General features: G+C 46.3%; 1 protein-coding gene across 1 annotated transcript in view; it reads left to right on the top strand.

The window, feature by feature from the left end:
• The first annotated feature begins 2,706 nt into the window (after positions 1-2,706).
• Positions 2,707-13,997, top strand: part of LOC146198861 (synaptogenesis protein syg-2-like) — a 359,012-nt gene continuing 347,721 nt past the window's right edge. Inside the window, exon 1 of the mRNA XM_084592669.1 lies at positions 2,707-2,866. Coding sequence (XP_084448795.1) covers positions 2,725-2,866 — 142 coding nt within the window. The 5' untranslated portion in view covers positions 2,707-2,724. The remainder of the gene's footprint in view (positions 2,867-13,997) is intronic.

Genomic DNA, 13,997 nt, shown 5'->3' with positions numbered 1-13,997 from the left:
ACGCAGTCTTCTGTGGCATCTCGCAACTAATGGTGGTCAAACATTAAACACCGGCGAAGTCTTCTACATGATACGAGTAATTGTTCTCAATTTATTTTTCTCTCGTATAGCTTCGGATTGTTACATCCCGCAGCCTACAGAACTTTCCATGCTTCGTACACTTAAAGCGATGGCGCTTTAATTCTACAAGTTGAATGAATACAGTATTAATCCGATCTTTAAATGTCAGCTCTGAGCAGCATAACACCTGATATTTTAATTTAGTGTATTTTGAACCCAGTCTCCGCCACTTTCTTTCTCAGCTTATAAATTACTTTTCTCCTTGCTTACTGCAGAGCCAGAGAATTGCTGAAAACGAAACGTAGTCACTGTGGCAGGGCGTGGCATGTAAGCTGTGGCAACACAGGTGAGGCAACAACGCGTAATGAGCAGAGCTGCACGCTATGCATACATACCGGCTTGCACCATCATCCAGATCATTCCATCTAGGATTTAGAAATAATACCACAAATAGGGAGGTCACCTATAAACTCGATCCCGTTCCAGTCTAACCTGAGCATACACTCTGTCGTAACGTACATTTTCGACGGTAATATAACTTTCTGTCGTGTTTTTCTTTTTTTTTTTTTTTTTCATTTTGTTGTGACGTACTTCCTCTTCTGTAATCTAAAGCTGTGCCGCTATTTATGGCTTAGAGAAAAAAGTTCTCTACACTACATATTTAGTTGCAATCAACTGACTCCCATTCACGTAAATGAGGACATTTATGCCCTCTTAAGCGTTCCGAGGGACGAACGGGAGGTAAAAGCTTCCTTTAACAATGCACGCGTCGGCCATGGATGATTGCCACTCTTCTTGGCCTCTTCTTTCGCTTCTTCTTCCCATATTTTCACCGTCATCACAAAAGGGGGCCCAAGCGCCTGAATTGAGGCTAATGCCGAGGCGTCTTCGCTCTGCCTCATTTAACTCGAAAGTGGCGGCGGCGATCACAAAACGCGGTTTTCACAGTGTATAAACTTGTTGGTTGGTCGCTACCGAGCGTTTATTAAAAGCAGAAACCATTTCCCGGCTCTTGTATGAATTGGTATTCTACCAAACAACCCCTTTTTTGCTCCTCTTGAATGTTTTCTAGTGCGCTAGGTTCTCGGCCTATCAGGCCATTTATTCTCCATTGTTTTTAGCTCCCTTCAATTTTCTATCTTGCTTATTATCGTTTTGTACTGAAGATCTGCACTCCTTCCGCGGATTTCCAGGTAGTATAATGTTACAGAAAAAAAAGATAACGTTTCATTTGGGGGAAAAATAAACTTTGCAGGCAATATTTTCCTTCATGAAAGAAGAAAGTATTCATAAAAATTATACCATCACGACAAAAAGTGTGTATTCCTTAACCCAGTTTCATTTTAACTTTTACAAATTCCATCAATAAAAAGAAAGAGGATGAGCTCGACAGGAGGTGAAAGGGACAGGGAAAGACCCAGGCGATAACAAACGGTCACACCAAGGACGTGAGGGAAACGACAAAAAGAACACAGGGATGAGGAGGGTTGGCGGAGGAGTTTGACATCAGATGAAGTTGGATGCTGCAGAAATTATAAGTAGAAAAATGAGGGCAAGAAGGTTCGCAGACGCACATAAAATGACAAGGCCAGCCAGTGTTCACGGTCCTTCCCTGTGGGGGCCGGAAACCAGCACTCTCCCGAGCGCTTTCGGGAGAAGAGGTGGGGAAAACAGGAGGAAGCACACCGTGGTGGCCTTTTCTTCCCTTTTGTTTTCGCTTCCCGACACCGCTCATGGAGGGCGCTGGGGCGGCGCGTGCGCTGTCGTCAACGCCGCCCGCGGCGGGGGAAGCGGCGGACCCAGCGCCAACGTTCGCGCGCTCTTCGCGTCACCCCTCGTTGTCGAGCGCTAGCCAAGCTGAGGAGCGCGCGCCCGCGAACCGGTCGCCGCGCCGCCGCTTCTTGCGTTCCTCTCTCCACCCGTGGATTTCCTTCGCCCGCTGTTGGCGAAAGCGGTCCGGCAGGACGTCGTCGGCCCGCGGTTCGGCCGAGCGCAAGTCGCCCACGCCGTGACGCGACTCCGCAACTACCACCCTCTGCTTTTTTTTTTTATTCGCTCCTAGGGCTGTGTAGTGTGTGTCATCCTGCCTCACTTTGATTGCTCGACCACTGGTTTGTTGGACACCGGATGCTCGGGTCCGCGATTGCAGCCGTGCGGTCGGCTCCGCGACTTTTTCGGTTGGATCCGTGACGACCGAGTATTTTAAGACAATTTTAAAAGGAACTTCAACAGAACCAGTGTCGCCGTATTCGGAGGAAAGCTGCTTTGAAGCAGTGAGTGCGGGGTTGTGTCGTTTGCTTCCGGAGTGACTGCAAAGTTTAGCGTCACAGGCATTCTAGCAACTTTTTTGCCGGGTACTTAAACGGAGTAGGTTAAGGAAATTGTGCGAGTCATGGTGACTACGCCTTGACACCAAGAGCTACGTGCAAAGGAAGCACCGATGTGTTCTTCGGACGGCACCGTCTCCGTGTTCGGTGCAACTTGGCTTGCTCCCGTCGTCGCTACTTTTGCTCTCCCGTCGGCTCTCGCTCTTCAGTGCAACTCTGGTGCACCCACTGGTCGCGTACAACTGTTGCAGCCGGTGCGGCGGTGCGGCTCCGTGTGAACGCCGTGAATTCGTTTAGGCCACCGCTGACGCGAGACGTGCGGACGACAAGCGTCGGCATGTGCGGTAATGCCCGTGACAGATGTGCGGCGGTGACGCGGAGGCCGCGCGGTATTCGGCGGAGCGCCGTACTGCTAGGAGTACTGCTTCTGCTCGGATGCTGCTCCCCGCTGGTCAGCGCCCGGTACCAAGCAGTCACAGGTCAGCGGAAGCCTTTCTGACCTCCACGTGCATGCTCATTTGATACATCAATGTTAACTCCTCTTCCTTCTTTTGCAATTTTATTACGCAGTATACCTGGTCATTTTTTTAAAACTCTCCTCATGCATGTTTTTCTTTGATATACATATGCGCTTTCGGCGGAATTTCGTATATTGCAGGCACGAAGAATATTTCTGCATCAAAGCAAGAACTTTCGGGCTATGAAGAGCGTGATAAAATAGCGCGTTTTCACAAGGGACTGGATGATGACTACACGACAGGGGGCGTTTTTTGTGAGAAACATTTCGCCTTCTTTGTGGTTTAATGCATAACACTCCTTATCTTCTCGAAATTGTGCCATCTAACTCAAAGTAACGCTGGTGTGGAATTGAGCGGAAGTCATAATCCGCGGTTTGCATTCAAGCGGCGTCGCTTTGTTCGAGAGGGTTAATTATTCCGCTTTGGTTAGCGCGCCTCTACAATGGGAGGACTGTTGAAAGCGATCTGGCTTACGCGCCGCGACTGTTTGCTACGACTGCTCGGCTTTATAGCACATCAGCGAAAAATGGGGAGCGGATGGCCGTGGTGTTAGGCGCACGCTGTCTCAAAGAGGGCACAATACCTCTTTATGAGGGTTCCCTTCGGCGGAAGACCTGGCGCTGGTCAGCGGCATTGTGACAGGGAAATCGTAATTGATGGAGAAGGTTCTAGGCGTATAGACATGATGTTGCACGTAATGTCACAGCTTAAAAGGAAAACTGACCTGTCAAGCGGTGGGTTTGAACATTGAACCCTTGGGTCGCGTGTTGAAAAGTTGCGTGATGGCAAAAAAAGAGTGCCGATGTTTGCGTAACGGTGCCAGGCGGGATCCCAATGTGACCGTAGTGATCTTTAACGCCATCGCGTCATATTGTTAAGACGAATCTAAGAGTTTGCTAAGTTTAGTTTTTGTTTAGGGAGAGTAAAGAAGCATTGCGAGGTCTTTATTATTGAGGTTATAAAAAAAAAAGGACTGTCCTTAGCCGCGTACTCTAAATTGACGATAAGCAGCACAATTTGAGTTGACATACGTATAGGAGAAAGGAGCTGCAGATAGTGGATGACTCGGGTTACAACCGATGTTACTACTGTGCGCAAATGATACAAACTAGAAATCGCTCATGGAAGATCACTGGCAAGTGTTAAGAAGCCTTAATTTTTTTTTTTTTTTTTTTTTTTTTTTTTTTTTTTTTTTTTTTTTTTTTTTTTTTTTTTGCTGTCGATTGCGTACATTGCACTACGAGTGTGGTGCATAGTTTGGGAAAGTGAATTTAGGGGTGGCATTTAATGGGGTAAAGGTAACTTAGCATCACATCCATCCACAATACGAAAATTACAACTGTTTAGCAGGGACGACATTTAAATGCAACTGAATGCTTCCCACGCTTCACAGTGCGAGTGTGAGCTTTCAAAAGCTATGATATTAACAGCGCATCTCGGTTCATACTCTTCGAGTGCTCAGGAAGCACTCAGTATAGAAGGAACAAAATTCACAGGAAACGAAATCATTTCTGCTCACACAGTTTAGCTCATTTATTGCTGTCTGTCCTCCCAAAAAACGAACAAAATGAAAAGGAAGCAAGCTCCAACACGCTTAGAGTAAATTCATGAAAATAAAGTAGAGGATTCTTTCATTCTAATTCTATGTGCTGGTTTTTTGCTACTTACTGAGGTAGTGATGACCTTTGTTCGCATCAGGTTTTTACTGCTGGTTTTGTTTTCAGCTGCCTTATAGGGTGACTGAAGGAAACTCAAAGATTTGGTTTAGAAAACGCCGTACCTCTCGCCGTACTTCTTAGTCAGATGATTTAGAAGTGGATTAATTGTTTACGACCGCGTACAGGACTGATATAAATCGTACACGCTGACGGAATTGGAAGACAAACCCTCTCTAAGCTGTTGTCGGCCTCGAAGGTCTGTTTTAAAGTTGATGCGGCCAGGAACCTCAATTAATGCAGCACCTAACGATGTATAAGCGTGGTCACATCAGTAATTGGTTTGGTTTACGGGGTTTAACGTCCCAAAGCAACTAAGGCTATGAGAGACGCCGCAGTGGAGGGCGCCTGAAATTTCGACCACCTGGGGTTTCTTAACATGCAGTGACATCGTACAGCACACGGGCGCCTTGATCTTCACCTCCAAGATCAATAATTGAAAGAGCTGTCTATGCTAATGCAGTGCCGAGCGACGGGTTAACGTCTTCTGCTGAGAGGAAGCTATGATGATGGCTGCCCTAACCCTCATCTTTCTTTTCGACCGCAGACAGTTATTGCGTTACCGCGGGGAGCTGGTTGCTGAATGCTGCCATCGAACGCTGCCGTTGAACGCTATACGAAAGTGAGGCAGCCAGACAAGATGGTCTAACTAGCGTTGTGGCTGGATCAAAGCGGCAGCGGCAGCGCTCAATAACGCCAGTCTGCCCAAAGCAGGCGTGCCTAAAATCATCCAGGCTTAGCTTCAGTTTTTTTTTTCCTTCTTTTGTTTCCAAAAAGAATGCTCCGGCGCTATCTCGGTGTGCTTTAATCGATGCAGATTGAACAGCAGGAATTAGTTCCCATGTAGAGAAAGCGAAAGAAAAAGTAGAATGTAAAGTCGCGGAGAGAGGAAAGTACGAGGATAAACTTCACGGTTGTCTTAATGAGCGCACTTAATGAGCAGGAAGAACGCTCGTGAACATTAGGCGGCGGCTATTCGCCGTCCTTATCACTATTTCGCTTTCTTTTTTTTTTTTCACTTTTTTTTCCCCCTCATCTGCAGCTATCCTCCTCCTCTTCTTCCGTGCATTCCCCGTGCTTCGACGCGTGAGCTGGCTGGCTGGTGCGGTATAATTGCGAATTATGCAACCCACACGATTGGCTCCGGTTCTTTATCTCGGACTCAGTGGCGATGGCGTGCGCAGATGTCATTTACGGCTGCCGAATGGCAAACTATGCTTGTTTGGAAAAGAGGGAGAAAATTAGAAGGGAAGCTGAAGCGACAACGGTGATCGCGTTTTTTTTTTTTTTTTTTCGCTTTTTCTCCTTGCACTTACTTTCGATTATAGAGTTCGAATGATAAAAGAGGGTGGAACTCCCTTTCAGACTCGCCTATGTATATTTCATTAAACCGCGGATAGTTATATATATTTGTGCAGATAGAGAAACGAGTAAATAGAAAGGGAGCCCAGGCAGAGTACGGGCTTAAAGTAAAAGCAGAGTAGAGCGAAGGAAATGAGACACAAGGAAATCATAGAGAAAAGAAGGCAAGTGGGGAAGAAAGAGATCCTAAAGCGCGACTGAGACGTAAGACGGTCGGGATCTCGGCGACATTAGCGACAGATGTCACGCGATCAGAAGCTGGGAAAGAGTGGGAAGAGCAAAGAAAATGGAAAGGATTCCGCTGCTTATGGTGAGGGAACCGCGAAAGGTCCCTTGGAGACGGCGAGCAATGCGCGATCGGCAGGGAACTCCGAAGACGAACGTCGGCGGCTAATGAAGTTTGTCGACATCAAACGCGCACTTCCCAGGCTTCCTTTGCGTGCATTCTCTTCTGTCGCTGTAAGACTCTGCAATGGTATGTATACCTTGCTGTTATGCACACTCTACAGCAAAGGTGCGCCAGAGAACGAGCTTTTTCTGACTCCACAAAGCCTTTACTGCAGCGCCCATCGCGGAGCAGAAACTGGCGACAAAACGAGAAACGGAACGCGTGGAGGTAATAGGGTTTTGGCAGCGCCGCGCATTGCCTGTAATGGCATTAGGCGGCGAACGTCAAAACACTTCAGTCTTTATACCTTCGCCGTGGCTCGCAGTGCTTAAGGATTTTCTACAGGTTTCGGTAATGCGATTCCATTCTGACGATTCGGTTAGGAAAAACCCGTTCTTAGTCCAGCGGTTACACACTCTACTGATGCGTGAAGCCAGAGTTACGTATTATGTAGAACTAGCAGTACGTAGAACTACGATTTAGAGTTTGTTATTATGAGGTGAAAAGCGCTGTTTGGAGCTTGCAGTGTGCGTATTCTTTTCATTTCGCTACGGAAGGGTTCAAGCTGCGGATAGGGGCATCACACAACCGGAATTAGGAGCTCTAGGGATGTGAACGTTTTCCTGGCCTTTTAATGCGAAGTGGGATCTTTAGGCAAGTTTATCGTGGATGAGACACCGGATATTTTGTTTGTGCTTTAGAGAGAATTGTATTAATACTTATATCATTTAAGCAGCTTTGCCACGCAGTGCGATTACCGCAAGCAGCTACTCCAAGATTTGAATGCAAGAAAAGCAACACAAGGGCTAAGAAAAACGGAAAAATTAAGTCAGTCATTTGCTATGCCACATAATTGCCGAGCCTTTGAAAGCCAAAATAAAAAATACATATAGCGTACTTATTGAACCACAGTCCACGCATTACAGTTCAGCGTAATTTAAAGTCCTATGCATTTTAAAGAATTCTTTCTTCAGGAACAGTTAGAGGCTGACAGGAAACCGACCGTTAGAATGTGTACGAGTATCGATGGGACTTTTTGAGCAGCGTTCCAAGTCACGAAACCTAAGTATTATGAGCAACGAAAATTTGTCATACCTGCTGACGAGGCCACTGAAGAAAACAAATGTTTGTAATGAAGGCTAGTAGCTGTTTGCTTTTCCACCTGACAAGAGTGAAAACAGGAACGAGGCCGCCGTTCGAAATCCTGCTCATTCTTAAGTTCGACTATCGACAGGCTTACGTCTGAGCAACACGGTCAATCAGAAGAGTTCGTCATACGGCATAACTGTGTCGGCCAATCGCAAATTATGCTCACGTGCGGGCAGTTTTGCGGACCCTGCGATTGAACTGCCTTCCTTTCTTTTATTGTTTTTTTTTTGTTATTTTATTTTCTGTCACCTGCGCTCATATTCTGAGTTTGCGTCGTTATCGAAAGTGTCGCTATCTCCCCGACCTCGCGTAACCTGATTGGTGGAAACGCTGGAACATGATGCTGCCACCTCTTCCGGTTCCGCAGTGGCAATCAGACGATTCCCTATTCGCCTAATGACTTATGGATTAAAACTTATGCAAGCGAGATAAACAAAAAAGGGTTGATTGAAATCTCTCAGAATTGCTACAGCAAAAAGAAGAAAAGCGGGCAAGAAAGTGCTGCTAGCATCCTCCTTACAGAATCAGAATTCGTGGTATCACCTAAGCACTTTCTGATGCTCTGACGCCCTCTGTTTTGGATGACTGCTTCATTGTTCAGGTAGGATAAATGCATGAAAAGCAAATAAAACTTCGTGTTCATGGTGAAATGGCGAGAAAATGTTGCAGTTTATTGTATTCTTTTGCGACATCGGTTGAGTGGAAATTTTAATTTGCACATGAATAGATAAAAGAACTTCCTTTTCCTCGATCCCGAGTTACTTTAGCAAACAAACTGGCCTTGTTTCCTTGCAGAAACGAGGGAAAATATGAGACCGCGCGCGGCCAGTCGTCACACGTGTTTGTCTAGACAGCCACAACAAAAAGTCTCGTTGCATTAAAAATAAGCATGCATAACGCGAGAGTGGCGCAGGAAAAGTCACGAGCGAAAGCTCGCAGGTTTGCAGATAAAACTAATTAACGCGGCGCGCTTATTAAAGACGCGAACAGAGGCAGCAGTGATGGAAAAAGAAAAACGACACAATACTCGACCTGTCGCCGGCAACGAGAACTTACTGGATGGCGTGCACCGATGGAGCCATTCTTTCAACTGCGCCTAATGAGAATTCCAACCCTGGCAGTCGAAAACAGCAGCAGTGGCGGCGGTACAAATGGAATCGCCGGGCAAAAGAAGAATATGGGAGAAACACATCGAACATGGCCATGAGTCTGGCTTAAAGCAAACGTGCTCGCCGAAGCAAAACGAAGTATGCCGGGCTTGTTTTACGACTCCGCGTTTTAAGTAGATCGAGAAATGACTGCACTACCCCACCGCGCTTCTAATGGCAAAATAGGATCGCATTTACTCTCGCGACATTTGGCACTGGAACTGGCACAAAGAGGAAATAGCAAATGCCGAGAAAACAGTGAAGTGGTGCCACCCTAACCGAACAAGACGAACACAGCGCCTTCGACAAAGGGGAGGCGCGAGGCAGAGACGTTTTAAGAAATAATTTTGCGTAGTTCCAAACGGCTGCTAAAGTAGCGCTCATTACCGAGGGCTGGTACACGTAGTGATAAATAATAGTTACGGGGTATTGAGGGCAGTGAGACAAGCAGACGCGCGACTGTAAACACTCTGTGCATCTCGAAGAAACGAGCTACAAAAAGACACAAAAAAAGGAGCAAACATAGGAGGACCACGCGGCAGCGATCCAATCATTGCAGAGGTATAGGGAAATTAGTAAGAAAAATGGATTGAAAAACAAGTCTTCTCCTTTCTCTTATTTTCCCTCCAATGCTCTGAACTGCTTTTGACTTTGACTATGTTTGAGCGATAACAAAGAAAAATTACGCTAGAATTTTTTTTTTTCCAGGAAAAGCACCCGAGTGTCGTTGAATAAAAAAAAATAGCAATTGTTCTGTAGCGAACGTATTTTCTACTGGCACTGTTAACAGATTTGTTGCCATTTGTGGACGTCTCCTCACAGGCATTGCTTTATCATGGAAAACAACGCGCGTTGTCTGGCTTGGAATATCTCGGCCATGTTGCCGCGGGCCTCTTTACTAATGATGACCAAGGCAAGTTAACTCAGACAGGCGGAATAGTTGGCGCCTCGGGTGAAACGTATATGCAACTACACAAATAAACAGGAACGAGGGAAGAGACCCGCCTTGTACTGTTTCATTTTTATCCTGTGTCGCCGTTTATTTAGCAGTTTATTTAGTTTATTTAACAATATGCGGTCCGATACGGTGCTTGGAAACAAAGCAAAGAAAAACGCTTTTCGACGTGCTTTGTGTTGGAGGCGTAGAAATATATCTTGGTTCGTTTATTGGCAACGTGTTAGAAACTAATTCGGGGAAAACGTCCCAGGAAAAGTACAGAATAATGCTTGGGCAATTTTTGGTTGGAGCTTTCTTATGGATGCTTTTCACACTCCTGGCCAGAGGTGGGCATTTGACCTCAAAAACCTCGTCCTCACCTCAAGCTCAAAAAATATTTGCCGACCTCACTCAACCTCAACCTCATCAATTGAGGTTGAGGTCCCCCAGGCGACCTCACCTCACTTTTCAGGTGACCATTGGCGACCTCACTCAACCTCACCTCAAACTCAAAATGTGAGGTTGAGGTCGGGCGTTGAACCTAAAAAAAATAATTAAATTAAACCGTAACTTAAACCAAATATACATTTCTCGGTAATCCTGTGGTATAGGCTAGCCAGACTTTTCTCATATGAAGGCTGTATTTTACTCCTAATTTTATACTACAATTAATATCCTGGATAAAAGCAGAGAAACTCTGGACACTACATGTCCAACTCTGCACTAAAGTGGCAATCCTCTCCCCCTCCTCGCCTACCCTTTTGTGGTCGGTTTCAATCTAAGGCCTACATGGGTACCACGTTACTACGCATAGGCCCATAATGCAATACAGAGTATATCCCATCTGACCCACGTGAATAAGATTCGTATTAGAAATAAAACAAGCCAGTTCTTACTATAAACTGAAAAGACAAATGCTGTTGACCCTATATAGTGACGACGACAACAATGACGATATGCTCTTTTTCTTTTCTTGCCACATAGCACTAAACAGACAGGGACACAGCGAGACACACGGGACGGGCGCTTTTTTTTATCGCCCGTCCCGTATGTCTGGCTGTGTCCCTGTCTGTTTAGCGCTATGAGGCGAGAAAACCGACACCAACGCGCCCAAGCTTTCATCCTTGCTCTTTTTCTTAATTCGAAAAAAAAAAAAAGATTGCCGAGCTTTTTTTTAATACACTGTACATTGTTTTTTGCGACAGAAACATTAAATTAAGAAAAAATAGGAATACAGTCGTGCCTCGTTAGTATGGACGCTTTGGTTTCCGACCAAAACTGTCCATAAAGCGAGTCATCCATAATAACGAGTCATGAATAAAAACTAAAAGTAAATAATTGAGAAAAAATTTATAATAAATGGCAGCTGTTTTAAATAATTTGGGTATATAAACACAGCCGAGATGTCGATGCTACCCTCTTCTCAATAAATCTGTCGACCCGAAACGTCATGTCTGTTCTTAAACCTTGTCAGCCATCCTCTTGAGTAGCTGAAGTCAGTAATACCTAGACAGAGCGTAGAATAATATTTCTCAGTAAACATCCCCCTGTTTTACTGAACAAAAATTCCGTAAGTCATCACAGGTAAAACCTACCAAGACGGAGGAGAAGAAGCACCCATGATATTGCCGAGGCAGCGAGCCTTCTTTTCAAGCATTTCATCGCTCACGACAGCACCATTCGCGTGCACATTCCCGAACCACATTAACGAGGCTGACTCCATTTCTTCGAACTGTGCTGGGCGCTGTCGGACGGTGGCTTACGCTGTGATGCCGACGTTGAGCCATTTATTGGAGTCCGGTAGTATATATAGATGGTATACCGTCGACCTGGCGAGGCTGAGGCCTAGTTGAACTTGGGTCCAGTCTTTCACGGCTTGGATTGTCTGAGATTGCTTTTGCCGCTTGTTTTCACAGATTCCCCACTTCGCGCCTAAGTTCAGCTCCATTCTTTTGCGTTTAACTCCCACCATGCCAAAAGTCAGACTAAAGTTGAGAGTTACAGGCTCCTGCTTCTTTGCACTCTTTTTCCCTAGTTAACCTCTCTGACTTTCCGTTCATTTGATTCTCTTTCTTGCCTTGTACCGTTTCTGTAAGGAAGCGAGATAGTCAAGTTGGCAGGCTACTATACAGAGGGCTATCAAACAGCCCTTTCCTGGGCCGTTTGTATGTGTTCCTATGAAACAAACACAGCAAGCTGAAGTACAGTTTAGAACGACGGCTAGCCGACTACGAAGAGCTCAGACCTTGTCAAGGCCGCATCGCTGACTCAAGGCGAAGCCGACATACGGACCGCCTAGTGTGTAAAGTTTGGCAGTTCGGCAGCGCAACAGGGACGAAAACCAGGAGCATGAGAAGGAAGGGCGTCCAGGACGGGACGCCCGCTCCTGGTTGCGTGGTCGTCGCGTTTCTTTTGTCGCTCTACTTCGTGAGTGTGTCTTAACCCTGACTGAAACGGCTTCATGGAACACGCTTTGTGTTCTGGGATAGAAAAACTTCAGTTACCACTCCCAATTTTGGCGCTTGTCTTTCTTCTTATTGTTTCTTTCTTACGCTTTTACCGGCCTCTCTTCTGTTCACGTTCAGCAGAATTTATGGCTACCACATGTTGCTGTTTTCCCGACTGCAACCTCTAGTTGCGGCGCTGCCGCTGCACCCAGAAATCTCCCGGTTCCCTCCTTTTGGGGTCTTTCTTAGTTAGCTGACCCTCGGTTTGCTGTGTACGATCCCTGTCATCCACCCCCTTTATCCCCTTTTCTCCTCCTCCCCCTTCCTTTCCGCTCTTGCCCCTCCCCCCCCCCCCCCCCCCCCCCCCCCCCCCTCCCCTCCTAAAACGACGACACGCCCGCTTTGCTTCTTTGCAACTCCACAGGACTCGTTCAGGCATCCGACCGTATCGGCTGTCGCATAGGTTCCCGGCCTGCGCACCCTTCTTTAACTTGCGTTCGGACTCCCCTGATTTTTTCAAACGATGTCCATATTAACGAGACAAAAATACATGGGCCGAATAGGCTGTGTGCATTCATCCCATCTCATTGTTCAGAGAGCGAGTTTCTATATTAACGAGACGTAAATACATTGAAAAATCTTCGCCCCTAGAAAACTGTCCATAATTCGGGTCCTCCATATTAACGGATGTCATATTAACGGGGCACAAATTTTCCATAATAGCCACTCATGAAACGACTTGTGAAGACTAAATCCCCAACAAAACAAACAAAAGAGGAAAATACAGCAAAACACTAATTAATATAAAACTCGGCCAACGCCGAATAAACCTTCAGAAAATTTTAAAGAGGAATGCTGTTCATCTTATGAGGTCCCAACCGGTCAATCCTGGGCGTTAGTTTATAATTCTGTGATCCCGTGGCGTATTGCAAAAATTGGCGAAATTGCTTTTTCGAACACCACGCTTACATTAAAAAATTACAATGGTCGGAACTGCTCGGAAAAAGGGTTAAACGTGAACCACTTTGCGGTCGCGAACATCGGCTCGCCCGTCAAATTTCGCCGAAGCAAAATGTCCAACTCCCACCCGCCTAAACACACACACACACACACACACACACACACACACACACACACACACACACACACACACACACACACACACACACACACACACACACACACACACACACACACACACACACACACACACACACACACACACACACACACACACACACACACACACACACACACACACACACACACACACACACACACACACACACACACACACACACACACACACACACACACACACACACACACACACACACACACACACACACACACACACACACACACACACACACACACACACACACACACACACACACACACACACACACACACACACACACACACACACACACACACACACACACACACACACACACACACACACACACACACACACACACACACACACACACACACACACACACACACACACACACACACACACACACACACACACACACACACACACACACACACACACACACACACACACACACACACACACACACACACACACACACACACACACACACACACACACACACACACACACACACACACACACACACACACACACACACACACACACACACACACACACACACACACACACACACACACACACACACACACACACACACACACACACACACACACACACACACACACACACACACACACACACACACACACACACACACACACACACACACACACACACACACACACACACACACACACACACACACACACACACACACACACACACACACACACACACACACACACACACACACACACACACACACACACACACACACACACACACACACACACACACACACACACACACACACACACACACA

Source organism: Amblyomma maculatum, chromosome 2 (assembly GCF_055883805.1).
Source record: "Amblyomma maculatum isolate TAMU_Amacu chromosome 2, ASM5588380v1, whole genome shotgun sequence".
Classification (NCBI taxonomy): domain Eukaryota; kingdom Metazoa; phylum Arthropoda; class Arachnida; order Ixodida; family Ixodidae; genus Amblyomma; species Amblyomma maculatum.
The sequence above is the reverse complement of the archived record's forward strand: the minus strand, read 5'-3'. Positions and strand labels throughout refer to the sequence as shown.